The sequence below is a fragment of the Bidens hawaiensis genome, unplaced genomic scaffold (assembly GCF_021521415.1).
Source record: "Bidens hawaiensis isolate Kalapana, Puna unplaced genomic scaffold, B.hawaiensis_p1.1 tig00034363_1, whole genome shotgun sequence".
In the NCBI taxonomy this organism is placed as follows: domain Eukaryota; kingdom Viridiplantae; phylum Streptophyta; class Magnoliopsida; order Asterales; family Asteraceae; genus Bidens; species Bidens hawaiensis.
The window spans coordinates 18,442-41,540 of record NW_027495948.1 but is presented as its reverse complement, the minus strand read 5'-3'; the positions used below and the strand labels follow the sequence as shown (position 1 = coordinate 41,540).

Here is a 23,099-nt window from a genome sequence, read left to right as displayed (position 1 = left end):
AGATATAGGATCCCCTACCTTAAACCCCTAAAAAATCGAATTCAGCAGCTGGTGAACCGTTCAAGAGGACCGAAGCCTAGCAAGAAAAGGAATCCCTAAGATCCAATTTTTCCATCTTGACGGAAACCCCATGCGAGTCATGACCGAAAGGAGGCATTTCCAATTCAAGGTGTCATAAGCCTTTTCAAAGCCCACTTTGAATATCATAATCCGTTTCCCATACTTCCTACACCACGAACCACCTCGTTGAGAACAAGAGGGTCGTCCAGGATATGCCTTCCTTCGACAAAGGCTGTTTGGACTGGGGGTGATTAATTCACTCAAAATCGGTTTGAGCCGGTTCATAAGGACTTTACTAACCCCCTTGTGGTAAACACGTTCTTTTATACGCCGATTAAAGTTATGGTAATAAACATAACAATTAGCACAATCATGGTATTAAATGAGTTTTAGACATACTGAATAGGCTAATAGCTAACAGAGGAATTGTGAAGCTCTCTTAACATTCTTGATAGCAAATTGGTGAATCAATTTTTCATAGTTAATGCTCTATAATATCTCATTTTCAATAGTTATCATCGTCATCCCACTAAGTCTTTCTTTGAGCATTGTGAATCGTAAATAAGATTTGAATAGCTATAATTTCAAAAAACTCCTTTATGCAGATGTTACCGTGACTTGGTGTTCAAAGTCGACTTTATCGTTATCTCACATACTCATTTCTTTTTATTTATTTATTTAACTTTCATTGACTAATTAAAAGTGATATGCCCTTTTCAAATTTTGATGAGACTATAAGTCTTTGAGTAATCTAAAAAAAGTGGGTCTAAAAGGTGTTTGGGTATTATAAAAATAGTGAAATTATAAGCGTCCGGGTATTCTATATACATAACATCGACTAGCAAAACGTTTCTTTTAGACCCTAAACCATCCCTTATAGCAAGAGAAAAGTCATATATGTTTTGAGGTGGTGAGAACAATATACCATCCATATGCGAAGCCATTATTACTATATAATAAAATAGAAGTTTGTGTTGGGAAAAACGACTATCTAGTCATGAATGGTAAAACAAAATGGGTGGAATTAATCTTTGTTTGACTAAACTTTTTCCCGACCCGAATGAACCAACGAGAAAATAACCGATCTCGAGAACGTCACTTATCTTCACAAACACCAAAAGAAAAACACCAGACTTCTTCTCTTCGTCTCTGTTGTTGTCGGCAGCAAAGGAATACCCCAAAAGAAATTCTTAGTTATATTCTTTCTTTGTTTGTGTTCAGACAAAATGAAGAAAACAATTCTTTATATTTGTTGTGTGATGTCGGCCAAATACAATCAACATAAAAGCCTTTCCTTTTGTTTCTCCTTTCTCACGTCAAACAAGCCCACATAAAACTCCATGTGGTCATGTACTCATGTGCATACAGGAAGTTAAAAAAACGAAATACATATATTTTTTTTCTTTCTTTATGTTACTAAATAATAATAATAAACCCATCATCATTATCATCGTACTCAGTATATCCCACCAATAGAAAAGTTATGGTAGGGTCTGAGGAGGGTAAGATGTAGACAACCTTACTACTACCCTGCAGGAATAGAGAGACTGTTTCCGGTGAAACCCTCGGCACGATGGTAGTTTTTGTCACAGCCCCCGACCCCTATACCCCAGGAGGGAATCCGTGAACATTGATTGGTGGTATCGGTGTTTATTAAATTATTTTGCAGCGGAAAATTTTCATCAGAACCGTAGTTAGGAAAAATGATCAGAAAAACACCATGATTGTTATTATAATAAACTGGGAATTTAATCCATTTTGATACAAACATAATTTTTATAGGGATAAACCCTAATTTACAAAACATATTTCTTTATTCTGGTAACAAGCCACTTATTTAAGCTGGAAGCCCGCAGACATCATTCCTTTGTCGCTAACAAGTCACCTGAAACATGTTTAAAATATTTGATCAGCAAGAAATACTGGTGAGTACATTCATTTGAAAATGACATATTTTACAATTACAACATTAAGATGTTTTTACATCTGTCTGCTTACAAATTACCGAAAGGTACTTGTCACTCGACCGTATCTATGACTGTGGTCATATTACTTTTTGGCTAACACTTGTCCAATAAGTAACGTGTAATAGCCCAGTAGGCAAGCCTTGTATACAAAACCCCACAATACCAGTAGTAACCATCCCGTAAGTCTACAGAGACTTAATCACTGTAATGTATTTAAAATACTTTAAAAATATATTTGAAAATATTTAGACCATCTGCCATGAGGTTTATAGGTTTTAAAATTATCATGACAGTGTCGGAAAAACAGTTGTCTCACGCAAATGTGAGTGGTACAAAAACTCGAATGTCTCACCTTGCTAGTTTACAACTAAAGAAAACGCATCTTGGTATTAAGCACCTAGGATAAACACAATGTAGTGTACCTAGATTAGTATAAAACCAATAATCATAACGATAATCACGAGAGTAGAAACTTTACACGATGTCACAATGTCTCACCTTAATAGGTAGAGCTTTTGGATTCGTGTATATAGTTTCTTTCGATTGGATAGGATATCGCTACAACACTCGGGTATTATACTATGATCCTTATATATGTGTGTGAAGAAATTCAGAGAGAAAAGAGAATTTTGGTGCGAGATTGAATGTCCCGTGGCCAATCTATTTATAGCCAATTCTGGAATAGGCAAAGGGCGTCGCGTATCGCGAAGAATCTCATACATTTGCCTAGTCAGCCCTAGACCTGCTACGTGGCACACCACGTGGCATGCTACGTGTCGTCTGTGTAACTTCCACGTCGCGATACGCGATGTGTAACTTTAACAGCTCATCGCGTATCGCTACACCACATTATTTCTGGATAAGGTTACACGTCATCGCGCTACGCGATTAGGCTAATCTAAACCCATCGCGTATCTCGATGGAAGGATTATTAAAGATCTTAATTTTCCACAAAAATACTAAGGCGGCCCTTAAGCGGTGCGAAGTGCGTCATCAAAGCGCCACATTGCGCCATCGCCCGAGCCCGTGCGCGTGCACCCTCCGCTAGGACCACTCGGTGTGATTTGTCTTATAAGAATATTAACATATAAATTTTCTTCCTTATAAAGAGCTCACTAGTTTTATAATCTAGCGATATGGGACAAGAAACATACACTCCTATTTATACTATGGTGGAAGCGTCTCATTTTCTTTCCTCCACCAATGTGGGATGGAATTTTCTTCTTTTCTCTCTTTATTTTCATTTTGTGGTTTGTTACAGTTTTGCATCAGGCCTTGGACACAAGGCACATAACACTCAATCATCGGGACGCCAGCTGATTGGTCCATGTATCATTGTCTTTCGGCTATCAACGCCACCACATGATGCCAGATTAACCTCCCGCCGCTTTTAACATTATTTTCACGAGATTAGTAAAATAACGTCAAAATTAGTGCAATTTCACTTTTGTCCACTCGAGGAAAAAGTTTCTTATGGGCAAAGAATACCCTTACAGTTTGGTGTCGCTTGAGTTCCTATTAGAATTAGACCAAGTTCCTATTAGAATTTAGACCAACTGGCATGATATCAATAGACCACATTATCTTTCATGATTTTTTAATTTAGGTTTTAGTTTCGGTACGATAACATACGTAATTGAAATCGATCAAATTCGCGACGACTCGCCAATGCAACGCTCGGGTTTTACCAATGTCCAAGTTTTACCTATTCACCGTTGCAATGCCAGAGACCGATAATACTCTGGTTTTACCAACGTTCGGGTTTTACCAACCAAATAAAAGTCGTTTTAAATATTTTATAGTACACTATACGAGTGCTGCTATTTTTTGGGTTTGATTTTTAATATGTTAGTTTCAACGAATTTATTTTTGCGTTTAGTTCTGGTACCTTGACAAACGTAGTCAGTACCGATGGAATTCGTGTTGACTCGTTGCTGAAATGACGGGGTTTTGCCGACCAAATTCGCCAAGCAACGCGTGCGGGAAAATATGTATCGTTATTGTTACATACTTTTTAATATGTTAATTGTTATCTATACAAACGTTGCTTCTATTTTCTGCGTCAACATGCTGATTATTTTTTTCAGTTTGGTGTCAATATCTTAACGAACTTAACACATACCATCAGAATCCACATTAGTACACCACAACACCGCAACAGGTATAGAAAGAGATCACTACTAAATAATTGTTGAGTAATATATAGAAGAAACAAAGAGAAATATGCATGTTAAAGAAGAATAAATCTACATGACTGGTCTCCCATATTACATAAATTGGCAATCACAATGAATATAATATAAACACTGATTAAATATAACAAGTAACTAAAAAAGTCTAACATGAATCTACAGTCTGCAGTCATCTTGTCTTGTTTATAGATGGTTGCTTAAATATAACAAGTAACTAAATAAGAGGCCTCTTGCAGTCGTCTCGTCTTGTTTACAGGTGCTAAGACTGGACTAAAACTTTGCAAATAATGGAGCCGATAGGCTAATTTTGTGAAGATGTTGGCATTGGATGAGCTTATGGAACATGGTGAACATGTAGCCGCCTAAGGATTTCCTTTGCATACACAAAGTTAATGCCTATTTTAGTGTGCTTTGTCTATCGATGTTGAACGAGGTTAGATGACAGGAATATATAGTTCACTTACGCTATCACAGTAGACTATAATAGCTTGTGGTAGAGGATGGTGGAGCTCAAGTAGGAGGCTTTAAAATCACAAGCTTCAGAGACACCACGACCATATATTCTGCATTTGGATTAGACCGAGATGTCATGGGCATGTAATGAACCAAACGAACACGAGCGATATATAATTCATGTTTTTTCATTTAACGTTAACAAAATAAAAGATCGAGCACAAGCATTTAAACAAACAAGGTTTTCTTGTTATGTTCGTGTTTATTTATTTTTGCTCATTAATAATACAAACAAACGGACGGTTTATGAACATATACGGACATTAATAAATGAACATAACTACACATATATGAGCGAACATAACTAAACATATGTGAGCAAACATAACTTAGCAAGCATCAATTAAAAGCAAGCATATTAAAAGCAGCATGAAGATCGGTCTATTAGACTAAAATATTGATAAAAATAGACTAAGCTATAACAGGTGATATTTAAATTTCATTAAACTAGATCACTAAGTTGTAATGAGCCAAAGAAATTAAAATTAGCATACAAACGAACTTAAACAAACATAAGCTGACGAACATAAACAAATGTGTAAATGAACATAAACGAATTTAATGACTGAGCATAAATGATCGTTCACAAACATAAATGAGCGAACAAGACATGTGTTTATCTTTGTTCGTTTATTTAATAAACTAACTTTATGTCATAGGGTTCAGTGAACGTATGGTTCGGTTACATGCCTAAGCATGGGTTTCCATTTCGATGACCAAGAGATGAAGTTGTTCCCTATAAATACACATTAACATGATGTGGTGCAGGGCTTTCATGTGAAGCTCCTCTATAGAGTGCATGAAGAGACATATTTATAATATTACAATTTCGGGAGATTGGATGCATTGGTTGTTGTAATGTGTGCTATTCAACTTGTACCTCTTTGTTATAATGACACCTGTCCTTCCATCCTACCACATGTATCTTCTGTTTTCTGGTCCTCTTCATTCTTTATCACCACAATTCATCTCATCATTAATCGCCGCTATCGTCAACCTTTCACATCAATCGTCAACCTTATCGGTAGCCGTCTTCACTCACCATTGTTTATACCCTATGCTTTCTTTTCACCGTCATCACTGTTCCGACCACCATTATCCAATTACCATTTACCAATACAGTAGGTAAACCATCTTTCCACGTTATGCACACTCTCATCTCTCATTCCCATGTCTCTTTCTCTTTGTCTGTCATAGGGAAGAGGCCGATGGCGTTTATGATGATCGACGGACGGTGGAGGGAATCGATGGGAGATTCGGACGCGTCTGGTGTTAATCAATCATCAGTTCTTGATTTGTGGTTACATAAGATTGTCAAACTTAAAAATTTTTTTAGTGTTTAGGCTTTGATCTTGGTTTCGGATTTCAGACTTTACTTGCACAAATTCAGATCGTATCAATCGTATATGTACTAGAATAATGGAAGCCCTTTCTTTAAAGTCTTTGACTCATGTAAATCAACCAGGTTCATAACATCTCGCACCTAATTCCATTGCTCTACCGTTTAAACTTAGCCCACAATGGTATGCTCTAAATTTCACATAAGGGTGTTGGTAAAAATAAGAGTTTAAGAACTAATTGACAAAGACAAACTGGGGAAATTTTCTAGTTAATATTAAATTGAAATGAACGATTACACTAGAATGGTAATCGCTGAATGAAAAGTGCTTTAAAACAAATGAAATCCTAAACTATTTATAAAGAAAAACAAACGTAGTCTCCAAGTGACATGATCCCATGTTCTCCACATACTCCATGTTTTAAATTAACCGAAATACACCCCATGTGCATATCTTTAATATTCGGTCAAAATTGAACTAAGTCAACAGTGAACTATCATTCTCCCCCTTACTGTTGACTTCTATCTCCAGTATCTTCAACTCCCGTCATGTTTCTAACTTCTTCAAACTTGATCCGAGGTAATGCTTTGGTCATTATATCCGCCTTTTGAAGATCACCACTAACATGTTCCACATGAATTTGATCACGTTCCACACTCCACACACTGACATGTGTGTCAATATGTTTGCTACGACCATGAAAGACAGGGTTTTTCATGAGAGCAATGGCTAACTCGTTGTCTACTAGCAGCTTCACACTTTGACCTTCCACACCTGTTAGCTCGCTTATCAATCCCCGCAGCCATAAAGCTTGGCACGCAGCTACTGTTGCTGCCATAAACTCAGCCTCACACGAAGAGAGTGCTACCGTGCGCTGCTTTTGGGAAGACCATGTAACTAGGCTGCCGGAGTAATAAAATACCATTTCGGTTGTTCCCCTTCGATCATCCAAATCAGTCCCGTGACTGCTATCGCTATACCTGATCAGTCTACCATTTCCACCCTGTGTGTACCTTAACCCAAAACTCATTGTTCCTTGACATACCTCAAGATCTGTTTTACTGCATTGAAGTGACTCATCTTCGGCTTCTCCATGTACCTGCTCATGGCTCCCACAGAGTAACCGAGATCAGGTCCCGTGTGAACTAAATAACGAAGGCTCCCGATGAGTCGCCTATACTCAGTTGGGTCCACCGATTCACCTTCTTCGTCTTAGGTCAGATTTAGTTTGGGTTCCATTGGATATTTTGAGGAATTGCAGTCCAACATCCTAACTAAATTGAGTATTTTCTTGGCGTATGCTTCCTGCTTCATAGTGATCACACCTCCCTTTTGTTTCACCTCAATGACAAGATAAAATGACAACAGCCCCAAATCACTCATGTCAAATACCTTTTTAACTCTCTGTTTAAACTCGCCAACTTCTATCTAATTTGAACCTGTGACAATAAGGTCATCAACATACACACCGATTATGAGAATCGAACCTAATTTATGTGACTTTTAAACGGCTTGTTCTTGTGAGCATTTGGTGAACCCGATTTCTTTGAGTGCTCTGTCAAGTCGAGAATTCCATGCTCGTGGTGCTTGTCTCAGCCCGTAAAGGGCCTTATTGAGTCTATAAACCATATCTTCTTTCCCTTTAACTTTAAAACCATCAGGTTGCGATACGTAGACCTCCTCCTTAAGGTCTCCGTTTAAGAAGGCCGACTTGACATCGAGGTGATGCACAAGCCATCCCTCTTTTGCTGCTATTGCTAATAATAATTGGATCGTCTCTAACCTTGCAACTAGAGCGAAAGCTTCATCAAAGTCTATGCCCTTTTTCTGAACATATCCCTTTGCTACCAAACGAGCTTTGTGCTTCGTAATCATGCCATTTTCATCCCTCTTCAACTTGAAGACACATTTACGTCCAATTGCCTTGTGATTTGATGGAAATTTGACTAAACACCAGGTCTTATTCTTCTCTATGGAATCAAGCTCGCTTTCCATCGCTTTCTTCCATTCTTTGTCATGACTAGCTTCTTTGTACGATGTTGGTTCCCCATCAACCAACAACAATTCTTGCTCATACAGGTCTCGCAACTGTTCATCATTCATCGTCGTTGCTTTTCATAAAGCCCTTAGATTGATCGAAACCCTTGTATGGGTGTGTGATCGAAGCAAGTGGACAATCGTTGGGTGCTTGAATCTCCTGTTAGACTCGATTGAGTACCAATCGAATTCTCTTGTACACCATGGTTACCTGTAGAATCGACCAAAGCAGGAAATATATTGTGGTTAGATGACGGCAGCGTTTTCGGACTTTGACCATTTTCATCATCGCTGGTCAATAGCTGTGGCTAAGGCCAAGTCGAATTATTAAACTAGACATTAACCCACTCTGCTCTTTTATTGGGCTCCTTATCTTGTATCTCTTTCCCAGCCCAATGTCTTTTTTCATCAAAAACATCACGTGCCACCACAACCCTCTTTTGATTAGGATTGTACATCCTATAAGCTTTGCTACCATCTTCAACACCCAAATACACCATTGCACAACTCCTGTCACTTAACTTTGTAATCTGGTTTGACAACCTCTTCACATGAGCAACACAACCAAACACTTTCAAGTGATGAAGTGTTGGCTTACTGCCTTTCCACCCATCGTACGGAGTTTTATTGGCCACCGTCTTCGTCACGATTTGGTTGAGGAGATACACCTAGTGTCGAACCGCTTCACCCCAAAACACTTATGGTACCTTCATCGCCTTCAACAAATATCTTGTCATCCCAAGAATAGTTCTGTTGCGTTGCTCCACAACCCCGTTTTGTTGCGGAGTATACGGTGCCGTTAATTAACGTTTAATTCCGACATGTTGACAAAACTCATTAAACTGATTAGAGTTAAACTCACCCCAGTTCTGAGTATCTTCACCACATACGAGCTCTCTTTCTCAGCCTGTACTTTGAACTTCTTGAACATTTCAAATGCCTCATCCTTGGTCTTAATCAGGTAGACCCACATGTACCGGAAATAGTTATCAACAATTAGCATAAAGTACCTATTACCCCCCCCCCCCCCATGGTTTGTGGTGAAATTGGACCACAAAGGTCGGCATGAACGAGCTCAAGTGGTCTACTGTCTCTCCACTGTGCTTTATAAGGAAATGGCTGTCTCTTTTGTTTTGCTACCAAACACGCTTCGCACACTTGTGTTGGGTGCGATATACAAGGCATTCCATCTACTAGACCCTTCTTCACCATTGATTCGGGCAACGCAAAATTGGCATGACCCATACGCGCATGCCATTCCCATGCCTCTTCATCCAACTTTGCCAACAAACAAACCGGTTTTGAAATGAAAAGAGTGATTTTCTATAACCTGTTGATTGAGCGTTGTACCTTCATGACAAGTCTCCCCTGCTCATCATACATCTTCAAATAGTCTCGGTGCATCCTCACATCATACCCATCTTCGGTCATTTGACCCAAACTCAAGATGTTGTTGTTCAAGGCAATTACAAAATACACGTTAGGTACCATCAGTTGGTCACCATTCTTGCAGTCAACGAGGATTATGCCTTTCCCTTCAATCAGAACCTTTGACCCGTCACCGAAACGCACCTGACCTGTTACTCTTTCATCTAATTCCGAGAACGAATCCTTGAGCCCAGTCATGTGATTGCTGGCCCCGTTATCCAAGTACCACACATCTCTTCTTCCCTTGTTGTCTTCCTTGTCTTGACACGGGAACACGTTCTTCTCGTTCAACAGTACCATGTTCGGCGTTTCTTCTCTATGAACAGTCAAAAGAAGTGTTGGTTCTTCTTCATGTGCCTGTATCAGATTGGCTGCCTCGTTGGGTTTCCTTGCTTCTTCACACTCGGAGGCATAATGACCAAGTTGTTCACATTTGAAACACTTTACATGCTTCTTGTCCTTGGGTTTACGAGCATTATTACTCGTTTCCTGTTGTTTACCGCCACCCCAGCGACCACCTCTCCCACGGATATACCCACGACCTCGTGACCCGCTTCTTCCTCCTCGTTCACTATGGTTTCCTCTACCACGAACCCCAACTGAATACCCCCTTCCTGCATTCTTTTGGCTCGTATGGCCATCGGATTTAGAGAACAATATCGTGTTCTCACCGCTCGTATTTCCCGGTCTTAGATTCAATCGATCTTCGTAAGCCTTAAGCCTACCGACGGCCTCCTCGAACTGCATCGCATCCACATCTGATGTTTGTTCAACAGATGATACCAATTGTATGAATCTGTCAAGAACCGAGTCGAACAGTTTTCTCACCATCGTTCCATCTTCAAGAGTTTCTCCCAAGCTACTGTACCTCGAACACTCCCACTTAGTTTTCTCGTGAACTCGTCAATTGACTCGCCATATTTCATCCTCAAGGCTTCATACTCACCCTTGAGTGTGTGCAGACGTGCCTTTTGCACACGATCAGCACCGACATACCTTGTTTTCAACGATTCCCAAATCTCCTTCGCCGTTTTCTTCTTTGCCACTTGCAATAAAACGTCTTTTGGGATCGCTTGAAAGATAAATGCACGAGCCGTCTTATTCTTTTTCACATCTTCCACCGCTCCTTCTGATGGTTCTATGGATTCCCACAGACCTTGGGCATCCATTACAGCTTCCATCTTGATCGCCCAAGTCGTATAGTTCGTCGGGGTTAGGGTCGGGATTTGGAGGGATATGGTACCGGTTTCTTTCAGTGCTGAAGTGTTTGTAACAATCGACATGGGTTTGAATCGAAGGTATTTTGGCATGCATGGATTTTGAACGGATCTTTGCTCTGATACCAAATGTTGGTAACAATCAGAGTTTAAGAACTAATTGACAAAGACAAACTGAGGAAATTTTCTGGTTTATGTTAAACTGAAATAAACTAGAATACAAATTGCTGAATGAAAAGTGCTTTAAAACAAATGAAATCCTAAACTATTTATAAAGGAAAACAAACGTAGCCTCCAAGTGACATGATCCCATGTTCTCCACATACTCCATGTTGTAAATTAACTGAAATACACCCCACGTGCATATCCTTAATATTCGGTCAAACTTGAACTAAGTCAACAGTGAACTAACAAAGGGACCCGATATTTGTCAACTGCTTGACTTTTAAACTTGCAGGATGATGATGGTGGTGGTGGCTTCTTCATTGCCTCACGAGAATGTTATTTAACATCCTGCACAAACTGATTACATATTCAAAAACATGAATTCTAGTCCTTCATTTGATTCGTGCACGCAACATGCATGCTTCCTTAGAAACACACACAAAACGTTCCAAACAGTAAGAATGCCCTTATAACTAAAATTAAATATTTAATTGGTCTGATATATGCATATGAGCTCATTGTTACTAAATATATCAACAAATCTTAGACCTATGTAATGAAGGCAATTTGCTCAACGTTCACGGGTCAGAAAGCTTGAATACATAGCTGAGTTGGAAACATGGGCAGAACTACTCTAATGTCACGGGGTCGGCTGACCCCTGTGAAAAAAAATAATTAGAACTATAATAGTGTTAAAATCCTGACCGATCCCTGTGAAATTTTGACACCGACCCCTGTGGAATTTCAAATCCAATGGGTGACAAACGAAAAATAGAAAAAAGAAGATAGGAGACCACAAAAATCTTCTCCGGTAGACGCAGTGACGGTTTCACGGTGTTGGCTGAACGTTAAAGAAGAAAGAATGACATATTGGATGCCTTATTTCTTGTTTAGTTACATGGGCCTATTTTAGGTTTACTTTATTTTCTTGTGGCCCAATTGAGAAACTAATAAAAAGTAACTTATTGAAAGTATTGTTTGGCCCAGTTAGAGGCTACATTTGAGATATCAACATTTATCTTGTTCAAACTTAAAATATATATAAATCGTTAGTTGTAGTTTATTTATTTATTACGTTATTCGATTTAGTATTATAATATATAAATTCTTTTAGTTGTTTATAATTTAAATTTTATTTAGTTTCGGTTATCATCTTTTCTGTTTATTAGATATATTATTTTTAAAACTTATTTCAATAGAAAAACCTTAAAAAAAATATTAATCGATATATATATACAGCCTAGAGTTAGCAACATACATTTAGGCAAGTAGAAATATAACTTTTTATATGATCTGACCCAATCAGATAGGCTGAACCGAACCCAATTTCATAATTATGTACCGCTTAATATACCGATTTGACCCGACCCGGACAGTCGAACCGGAACAAAATTTTTTCTATATAGATTGAGTGTTGACCTAAAAAATTCGGACCCTGTGAGAAAATTTTTTGAATCCGTCACTGGTTAGAAATAAATGTACAAGCTTTACAGGTAAATTCCATTCAACTGGTTGTTATTAATAGGTCAACGAAGTTTATATTACGTAAGTGTAAAATTGTTGGCAGATGGTTGTGAGGTTTCCGGAGAGCTGAAGTTTCTAAATCACGGAAGTTCTATTTTGACAATGGAAAATAAAGCAATGAAACAACTGTTAGGGAATTTAGCTAAGGAAAACAAGCCTCAGGAACAGCTTATTATCTCTACTTCTACTCCTATATTATCTATTACATTCCTCGAATTATAAATCATCAAATGGGGGCATGTGTCACGTAAACTGACTTTAGGCCTGTTATATATTAGAATTACTAACGCGAGTGATGCCTAATTGGCTCGTTGGAATAGTTAATAAACAGAAAAGCCCGACAGTTAATTATTATAACCATGCATTAAATCTAAAACATATATCCATAATATGAAATAAGCTTTTAACCCAACTATAAAAACTAGATTATCCATAAGACATTTATTTAAAAAAACAAGTATTGGACTGGATGAAGAACCAATATAGAGCACACCCACCAATTATTATTAATATTATTATTTGTTTAAATATATGTAGAAAAACATGTCATGTCAAACTATATTCAAAGCATTAATAATTACATTGCAACACACTTCAGGTTGCTGCATTGTTTATGTGGCTTCACTTCATGGTACAACACGCTTTAGGGTATTATTTGGCTGACGAGTTGGCGAATGTTGAGGAATGCAACAGGTTGCAATGGTAGTACCTTCGGATGTTCAGATCCGTTTCTTTCTCTTTGCTATGTTTGAGTATATGGTTAGTTTGGTTCTGAATGGTAGAGGTGCGTACAAGTTGCTTAACGAACAAGTTGTAAGTTTTGTGTTAAAAGCCGTTGGTTATCATAGTTGATATATAGAGGTGTAAGAATTGGTTAATGGGCCCAAACTGATTCCGGTTATAAACCGGACTGAAATCAGTCAAAAACATTTTGGTTCAAACCGGTTCAGGTTAGAAACCAATTTGGACAAAATATGTGTATTTATTACGGTCTTACACAAAAAAAATACAAATGAAGACAATCATGGAAGTTGACTAAAGAAACAAAGCCCAAATCAAGCGCAACAACAAAAAAAAAAGATTACCGTGATGATAGCACATAAGAGGTTGGTGTTCTTAATCAAGATTCGCCAAACTTCATTTATATTCATATTTGTTTGGTTTAGCTTTTATTTATTTCTATTTTTTTATGAGTAATGAATGAATTATATGTAGATGCTGGCGGTCCGTTAGTACGTAACAAGTGGAGTGCGAAAGAGAACATTTTTCTAATGGTATATTTTTATATAAATTTTGTTTGGAATTGTTAGTTGTATTATATTAGGGTTTCAGCCCATGTAGTTGGTTAAAGCCAACGGGCCTATTATTGGTTGTAATTAGGGTTTAGCTCTTGTATATATAGATGTTCACCCTCTTTGTAATATTCACTCATTCAATAAACATCTATTTCACTACCAACACCTTCTCTTTTACATGGTATCAGAGCTAAGGCTCTCGGTATAAATCTGAATATAGCTCCTAGTTTTCATCTTGTTTTTCTGTCCCGGCACTCGTTTTCGGATTTGTTTCAAACCTGTCCAGCCATCCCGCCTGAAAGTACTGTTCACTTGCTAAAATTAATTTTTTCGGCAGCACTATTCACCGCCGGAATCACTGTTCACCGACGTAGTACTGTTCACTGTCGGAAACACTGTTCACCGCGGAAGTTACTGTTCATCAGCAGGGGTCACTATTCACCGCGGAAAAGTACTGTTCATCAGCGAGTTACTGTTTATCGCTGGAATCCTGTTCACGCCAGAAGTTACTGTTCACCGCGGGAAAGTTACTGCTTTCTATTTCGTGATGCATACTACCATGGGAAACGAAAAACACACGTATACATTTACCAAAAAGGAGTATGATCTGATTCAACGATTTCTTGCCTCCAAGTTGAATCCTCCTAAAACCAACTCAGCGCATCCGGGTAAGTTTTCTAGCCTCGACTCATCGTGGGTAATCGATTCTGGAGCCACACATCACATGATTCGGAATCGAGGTATTTTATCCAGCCTACACAATGTTATTCACCAGTCCGTCTTGCCGGTGGATCTTCATGCCCCGTTAACGGCATAGGATCCATAAGTAACTCAAAAAACATAAACATATCTTCTATTCTATTTGTTCCTAAATTTCCTACCAGTCTTTGTTCAGTAAGTCAGATTACCAAGCAAAACAATTGTTCTGTAACCTTTTACCCAACTCATTGTGTTTTTCGTGAACTAGGAACAAACCGGGTAATTTGTACCGATTTTGAATCAGGAGGTCTCTATCGTATATCCCCATTTTTGCACCCTGTAGAAAATTTATGTAATTCCACTATTAGAGAGACTCATTGTCGGTTAGGCCATCATTCTGCAGCGGTTATGAGGCAAATAAGACAGATATTACTATCCCTAAAGATTTTCATTGTCAGTCATGTGAGCTTGGTAAACATAAATGGCGTTCTTACCCCCCAAAAGTGTCGAAACGCGTCGATTTCATAGTTGAACTTGTACATTCTGATGTATGGGGTCCTTGTCATGTTAAAACCACATTGGGTTTTCGGTACTTCATCACCTTCTTTGATGATTATTCTTGCGCTACTTGGGTTTATCTTTTGAAAGCTCGTAGTGAAATTAATTCCATTTTTCGCGAGTTTCATTCTGATGTCCAAAATCAATTCAGCACATCCATTAAAACCCTAAGCACTGATAATGCAACAAAATATTTCTCTTATGAATTTTCTACATACCTTAAAACATATGGAATTGTTCACGAGTCTTCTTGCCCGTACACATCTCAACAAAATGGTGTTGTTGAACGCAAAAATCGTCACTTATTGGATATCACACGCACACTCATGTTTCAATCTCATGTTTCCACTCATGCCTAAAATATTCGGGTGTGTAGCATATGTGCATGATCATCGTTTGGGTCTTAGTAAACTTGCACCTCGAGCCATTCGTTGTGTCTTCCTTGGTTATTCTCGTGTCCAGAAAGGCCATCTGTCCGTATTTGCATTGTCCTTACTGCCATTAATCATTGGTCGCTCCATCAGTTTGATGTCAAGAACGTTTTTCTTAATGGTGTTCTTGAGGAGGAGGTATATATGGAGCAACCACCAGGGTTCATTTGTTGAGGAGGAGGCCTTGAAAGTTTGCAGACTACGTCGTTCTCTATATGGTCTTAAACAGTCTCCCAGGGCATGGTTTGGTCGATTTTCTAGTGTTATGGGACAATTTGGGATGACTCGTAGTGCATATGATCACTCTGTCTTATTTAGACACCAAAAGGGAAAAGGATTATTGTAGTTGTTTATGTGGATGACATTATAATCACAGGCGATGATGAGGTCGGGATTACCGAACTCAAACAGTTTTTTCAGTCTCAGTTTCAAGTCAGTGACTTAGGTCGATTGAGGTATTTCCTTGGCATAGAAGTATCTCGCTCTACACAAGGAATACTTATCTCTCAACGAAAGTATGTCCTTGATATGTTGACTGAATGTGGCTTGCTGGGTTGCAAACCAGTTGATACCCCAATGCTTCCTACAAAGAAACTCCTCCCAAAGGAAGGTGATCCGATGAAAGATCCTGAGCGATACTGACGGTTGGTTGGTAAACTTAACTATTTAACCGTCACGCGGCCGAATATTTCATTTTTAGTCAGTATTCTAAGCCAATTCATGGCTGAACCGTACACCGGTCACTTGGATACTGCTCTTCGTGTCTTAAGATATCTCAAGGCCACATCAGGCCTTGGCATCCTATATTCTAATCAGAGTCATTGCCGAGTGGGTGCTTTCACGGAAGAAGGAGATGGTCGGATATCAGGTTTCTCAGACGCAGTTGGGCAGGTTGCCCGATTTCACGACGATCTACCACTGGATATTGTGTGTTCGTTGGAGAAAATCTTGTATCATTGAAAAGTAAGAAACAACACACGGTATCTAGATCGAGTGCTGAATCGGAGTATAGAGCCATGGCAGATGTAACATCAGAGATGATATGAATTCGTCATCTTCTCATAGAACTTGGGGTTATTACTTGATGCGGTTATACTGTGATAATCAATCAGCTACCCAAATAGCCAAGAATCAAGTATTCCGTGAGAGGACGAAACACATTGAGGTTGGCTGCCATCTTATCAGAGGCCGGGTAGTAGGCACAAAAGGAGATCCTCCATCCATTCAACCAATTCATATTAAGACAAACTTTCAACTTGCAGATATTCTCACTAAACCTCTTCGGAAAACTCAGATAGATTTTATTTGTAACAAGTTGGGCATGATTAACATTTATGCACCAACTTGAGAAGGATTGTTAGTTGTATTATATTAGGGTTTCAGCCCATGTAGTTAGTTAAAACCCATGGGCCTATTATTGGTTGTTATTAGGGTTTAGCTCTTACTCCCTATGTAATATTTACTCATTCAATAAACATCTTTTTCACTACCACCACCTTCTCTTTTACAGGAATGAAATTTGAATCAGTATCTACAAATTTAATGACTCCCCATTATCTTAAAAGGTTGACCTTCATGATTTTCAACTGCAGTTACCCCTTACATCAAAATACAGCCAGACCACTGCCAATGTCATTCTGAATGGATGCAATTCCAAAGTAAACAATATGAATGTCAATAAGTACTTAGTATTTTGATGTTGTTTAAGAACAAAACAACGAAGATGAAAGTGTAATGTGTGAGGAAAGAGTTCAAAACATTGTAAAGATTCAAGCATTGCAAATGGTATTTATCGCTTTAATTAACTAGCATCATTAACTTCAATTTTTCATAACTTTCTTTTTGTTACATTAAAATCGATCGCCCGCCCCCCGCAACGCGGGGGTTAAAAGTACTAGTTTGTTAGACAAAATAGGATTAAAACCTACAATGTAAGGGGTTTTTTTTATTCAATCATAACTCTTGCACAAACAATTACATAAAAAAGCATCTCCACTCTCAGAGATCATCAGAATCTATAACCAACACCCCTCTTATACCAACCATTATTGTATATATATACACACATTAGTGATACAAGACTTTTATTCATTTCATGCAACTTGAAAATAAGGTCGTATTCGCGTCATGACCACAATCAGCAAACAACAGTTTCCTTGGTCACCAAACCGTTATCTGTCACTTGGTCATCCAGCAACTGAGTTGGTGGTGCTTCATCCTTGATTGACTCAATGATATCTTTTGTGTTCAAAAAACTCGGTTGATTCGTTGAAGATAACATCCGTGCCCACATCCTATCAGTAATCACAACCTTGTTTTGTTTCTCAGTTATTCTCTGCAAAAATAACAATAATATTTTGATAACAAACTCACTTGAACTTTGTTTCTTTTCCCATTATGGAAGATGATTATAAGATAATTGTAATTTTAAGTTTTTAATTTACATAGAATGGTAAGTAACATTCTCTACCATGGACCGGGCCAACAGTGAAGCCAGTGTAGCCGCCCATGGCTCCGTGAACCGCACTTTGAGCTAGAAGAGTGCAGTAAACGTTATCCGATGCATTGCTTGGAACGGCTCGAATCATGTATGTAGGATCTGTAATACAAATCCAGACCCTTTCGTTTAGGGGTGTGCACAAACCCAAAATTACACCATAATATATGTCATAACCGAACCAAAATAACCGAACCCACTATAAAACTGACGGTTTGGTTTAATACTTTTTTAACAACTATTCTGTTTCAATATTGCTACCAGCCTACCAACCAAAAAAAATGGACCAAAGTGAAAGAATTGGAACAAGTCGAACCCAAAAAACCGTTTTTAAATAATTAATAAGAAACTAATAAATGATGTAGCTCAAAACTTTAGGTCCAAATATGTAATAATCAACTGATCATTAATTAACAAAAAGATAAACGTTGGGCCCAAGTTAATTATTTTGGGCCAACTTTTAAGCCCAAATGGTAAACCTGAAAAGGCCGAAACCAAAGCGAACTCAAAGTGAAAACCAAATTCAAACAATTTTCTTCAAAACCTAAAAAAAGGATTGTTCAGTCTTTGGTTTGGTTTGAGCCCAAAACCGACTCGTACACATATCCCAAGGGTAAAATGATGTATATACAGTTCCTTACCGATGTATTTAAGGTTGATCTCCATTTCTGTTTGTTTTTTGAAATGATCCTGTTTTTAAGAATAAAACATATCTCTTGACAAAATTCAGATCATGACTTATTGAGATCAAACATATGACGTATGTCTGGACCAGGCTCAACATGTGGGCTTGGGACCATATGAGGTCCGGCCCATTAGGCCTAATCCAGCCCATACATGTCTGTGCTCGTGTCTTGTGATTCTTACCTTGATCTTTTGTGATAACCACAGGCCAACATCATTTAAAAGCTTGTTCCCAGAGGCATCCTTGCCATCATTAGCTCTTAAGCTCTCGGCAACAAGATCCTGGCCCGCGCCTTCTGCGACAACAATCACCATATGCCCATTTTCTTTAATTCTTTGTTCTATGTATTCAAAAAGACCTCCGGGTCCTTCAAGATAGAAAGATGACTCGGGAATCAAACAACAATCAACATCTCGGCTTGCTAAAGTTGCATACATTGCAATAAACCCTGCATAAACATAATTAACATAAGTTGGCCTTTTCAGTCCATTAGTTTTACTCTCTTCTCCGTTAAAGCTTCGCCACTGTATATACACATTCTCTGGCTTTAACTGAAACGAGAATGAAACCACAGTGACTAAACAAGTCGTTATTTTACTCCAAATTATATTATTATTCTAATGATTATATTGCTTTTGTAAAAGAGAACGGTTCAAACTTCTTCAAACATTCAGACTATTTAACAAATGTATACAACCACCTACATTTTAATCAAAAGATTTAGATTATTATTGATAATATTATTATTGATAATATAGTTTCTAGAATTATAATTAACAAACTGATAGCTACTCAAAATTATTTTTTGGAAAATTGACAGAAAGTGTTTGTGACTCAACCCGACCCGCCCAGCCCAACATCATATCATAAAACATACCACTATTTCGTCCCATTAACTTCACGAGCCCGATACAGTTCTCATTACTCTCTGACTCAACATGTGCTGCATTAATAGCCCGTTCAGCCTCCTCAACAGCCGTATCAAAGCCAAATGACTGATCAATAACCTGTGAACAAGATCAAATAATATTAATAAAAAGCCAGAGGAAAAAAAAACTAACCACCTTAAACCGCATACCGGAATGTCATTATCAATAGTTTTCGGAATCCCAACAACCGCAACCTTAAGACCCCGCCTTCTAACTTCCTGCAATAACACAAATTTGTTTACAATTTTCTTCATTAAAACTCAAACTCGTTAAATTTAGTTTAAACTTAAAATGTTTACCTCATAGATAGCAGACGCCCCCTTTTGTGTTCCGTCTCCTCCTATTACATATACTTGATTTATTCCCGTCTTCAATACTATTAACTATCTTCTTATTATCATATCCACCTTGTGAAGTCCCGATTATGGTCCCACCTCGTTTATGAATACCGTTAACTGCTTTAGGTGTTAATGGTATTGTATTTCGTGAGTAAAAACCTCGGTATCCCCCCTGCATATTCATTAACATAGGATATAAGTTCATACTTAAAGAGAAATAAATGGGAATATGGGATGAAAGTATTAGTAAACTTACTTCAATCCCTTCGATTCTTGTAACGCCATACATATCGTGTAAACTAGCAACGATTTCTCTAATTACTGTGTTGAGACCAGGGCATAGGCCTCCACATGTCACAATACAAGCGTGAACATCATCTGACTTGAAATACACCTGAAATAACAGCTAGCAATGATTATTTTTTGTGATTTTCTCTTATTTATAAGTCGTTGATACATGTGAATTTTTTTTACCTTTTGGCGGGGTCCAGCTCGTCGAAAATGTGTGCCTCTAGGACTATTAGCATGAACAACAATCTGTAAACATGGAAACACATTATCAGGACTATTAATCACACAAAAACATAAATCAAATGCAAGTTAGAAAAATGCTGACCTTTTGAGCAATAGTGTCATCCATGTCAACAAAATACTGCCTGAGAAAACACAAGAACAAGTTCTTAAGAATCAACATTATGAAACTGACAAGTGAGATTAGTTAAAGTGCTATGGTTGTTAACTTACTCAACAACTGCGTATGCAGGATTATCTCGAAGCGGATTAGGATAAGTCTGTAACAAAGCATACATTTTAAAATATCAGTTACACTTCATAATTCATATTACCATCATGCAGAAGACAACCCACTTCAGTTCAGCAGCAATACAAACTAAGTAGGTGTCTTGATTTGATCTCCAAAATTTCCGTTTTCTGTTAGTCCGGACGAATGGTTTTGGAGTGATTTAGATGGAGTACTCTCTCGTTGTATGGTGAAATCCTTAAGATGGGAAATTGATAATTTAGATCATCATGTTCTTGACTTTTCTTTTTGGTTAAATTGGGTTCCGATTAAAATAAATTGCTTTATTTGAAGATTGTTAATGGATAGGATCGCGACGAAAATTACGTTGTCGTACATAGGAATTTTGATGGGTGATTGCATTTGTGCTCTTTGTGGGGCGACTATTGAAACATCACAACGCCTATTTGTAAAATGCAAAGTGGCTTGATTGGTGTGGTCTATCGTGCATGATTGGGTTAAGATACCAAAATTAAATTACTTTGATTCGGTGAAGGAGCTACTCGTATATCCCACACGGTACACTTCGAACAAGGAGGAATGTCTTGCTATTCAATCCATCTCGGCGGTCACATGTTGGATGATTTGGAATTCACAAAATGAGGTTATTTTTTAGGGTGTCCCATTTTCGGTGTCTAAGGTGGTGCATGATATCAAAGCGGCATCCTACCTATGGGCTAAGCATAGAATTAATCGCTCTAGCTTGGATTGGGAGAAATTGTGTAAGTTTAATTGTGTATTTTCCACTTTAAGTCTTTGCATGGGTTGTTTTTGTATGTTCTTTCCTTGTACTTTTCGGGTCTTTTGCTTCTCGTAAATGGTCTTCTTTTTTTCGTTCAATGATATTGGCATTTTATTTTCTTTAAAAAAAAAGAAAAGTTGTTAGTATTCAAAAAAGGTACAATTAAGATCGCTAATAAAACTTGTCACCAAATTCAAACTCACCTTCCCAACCCCCCCCCCCCCTCCCCCCCAAAAAAAAACAAATCAGGACCAACTCTAAATATTAAATTAATAAAAAAAATTAATTAGAGGATACATACACATATACGTACATATAGAGAGAGAATCGAATATGCACTATGCAACCGGTATTTAATAGGGTGCACTGATAATCATATAAACTCTTGTACTGCGATACATAGAAAACAGTTATTTAGTTGCTTACCCGCTCTCTTTTCTTTCATTATATCTTGCAAGCATACATTACCCGCTCTCTTTTCTTTCATTATATCTTGCAAGCATACATTACAAGCACTATGTGCGAGTATATTATGATAACATAATATATAAATTATAAAATATAAAACATCCAAAAGGAAAATATAAAATATAAAACATTCAAAACTTATTAAATTAATAATGAAATAAAATATAATATATAGTAACGGCATGACTAACAAAACTGAAAGAAAATATAAAATAATAGTGAGAAAAAAAGTTAATCCTGTTTGTCCACCGTTAAGGGTACCAACTATCAAGATCCCCGGTGTATGAACAACATAAAATTAACCTTTTTTGACCAAAAAATTAACGGTTTCAAGAATTAAATCAATTCTAACCAGGAACACGTACATCATGTTTGTCCTAAAAAAGGTTTCGTGTTTGTGTGTGTGAAGAGAGAGACAGGGACAGAATTAACATACCGGAAGATCAAGTATGTAATCCGTCAAATGAGGAACATCTTCAAGAACATAACCATGATCACCGGCGACAACCTTCGGTTGAGATAACACCTTCGGACCCATAATTGAACTACTAGGTGTTATAACTTTCACTACACGTTTTCCCTTGTTAATATTATCCGTTTTCCGGTCACTTCTTAACTTGAAAGCACCGATCGAAGCACCGTTACTTACAGAATGCATTAATATTAAGAGAAACTCACATTCAACAACATCTCTATATATGATTCAAAGTATGGTACACCAAACATGACCATATGGACATATGGTCCATATCATTGACTTTGAACCAACTTATTGCATGTGTTCCTGGAAGCTAAGAAACATGTTTGGATGTGTGTTTTTTTCTACATGGAGTTAAAATTTTGAAAAGAAATTATTTTAAATCTCTAGGGAAAGAAGGTCAATAACCGAGGATGGTATTGGAAATGGCAGTTGAGGTATTTTAGGGTATTGATTTTTGGACAAATTGTTTTAAGTTTGGGAGTTTCTGGATTATTGTTTTTAGTTCTTTGAGATTTTGTTTTGTTCTTAATAAAACCTTGCAATAACTTTTGTTTTGACATTTATGGGACTTTTCTTGTTTGACAAGCCTAGGAGAGGTGAATATGGAAACTATGGATTTGGAATTTAAGTGTGTATTTATTTCAGAAATTATCTATTTTAATAAAAGCTTATCATTTTTGTCACTTGTCAATACCATAATCCTTCTTACAATTTTTACAATCAATTTCATATAT

At 37.6% G+C, this 23,099-nt stretch overlaps 1 protein-coding gene and 1 pseudogene across 2 annotated transcripts; both read right to left on the bottom strand.

Annotated features, from left to right (window-relative positions):
• Positions 1–8,441: 8,441 nt before the first annotated feature.
• Positions 8,442–10,718, bottom strand: LOC143586144 (uncharacterized). The gene is made up of 3 exons (XM_077067749.1): positions 10,406–10,718; positions 9,460–10,295; positions 8,442–8,777 (listed from the first exon to the last, which is right to left on the bottom strand). The coding sequence occupies exons 1-3, from the start codon at positions 10,716–10,718 to the stop codon at positions 8,442–8,444; spliced, it is 1,485 nt and encodes a 494-aa protein (XP_076923864.1).
• Positions 10,719–17,349: 6,631 nt separating this feature from the next.
• LOC143586141 (ATP-dependent 6-phosphofructokinase 6-like) lies at positions 17,350–22,779 on the bottom strand (annotated as a pseudogene). Its single transcript, XR_013144662.1, has 12 exons — positions 22,321–22,779; positions 20,620–20,666; positions 20,492–20,531; positions 20,350–20,412; positions 20,132–20,269; positions 19,837–20,047; positions 19,687–19,755; positions 19,486–19,615; positions 18,791–19,056; positions 18,565–18,613; positions 17,871–18,025; positions 17,350–17,761 (listed from the first exon to the last, which is right to left on the bottom strand). The product of XR_013144662.1 is annotated as an ATP-dependent 6-phosphofructokinase 6-like (transcript).
• Positions 22,780–23,099: the final 320 nt, after the last annotated feature.

What these genes read in the sequence shown, in the direction of transcription:
- LOC143586144 (XM_077067749.1), bottom strand. Translation starts at nt 10,718, where the DNA reads ATGGAAGCTGTAATGGATGCCCAAGGTCTGTGGGAATCCATAGAACCA. An exon ending in ACTAAGTGGGAGTGTTCGAG is followed by an intron (nt 10,296 to 10,405) that starts GTACAGTAGCTT and finishes AACAAACATCAG; the next exon opens with ATGTGGATGCGATGCAGTTC. An exon ending in AGGGGAGACTTGTCATGAAG is followed by an intron (nt 8,778 to 9,459) that starts GTACAACGCTCA and finishes GTTCGACACTAG; the next exon opens with GTGTATCTCCTCAACCAAAT.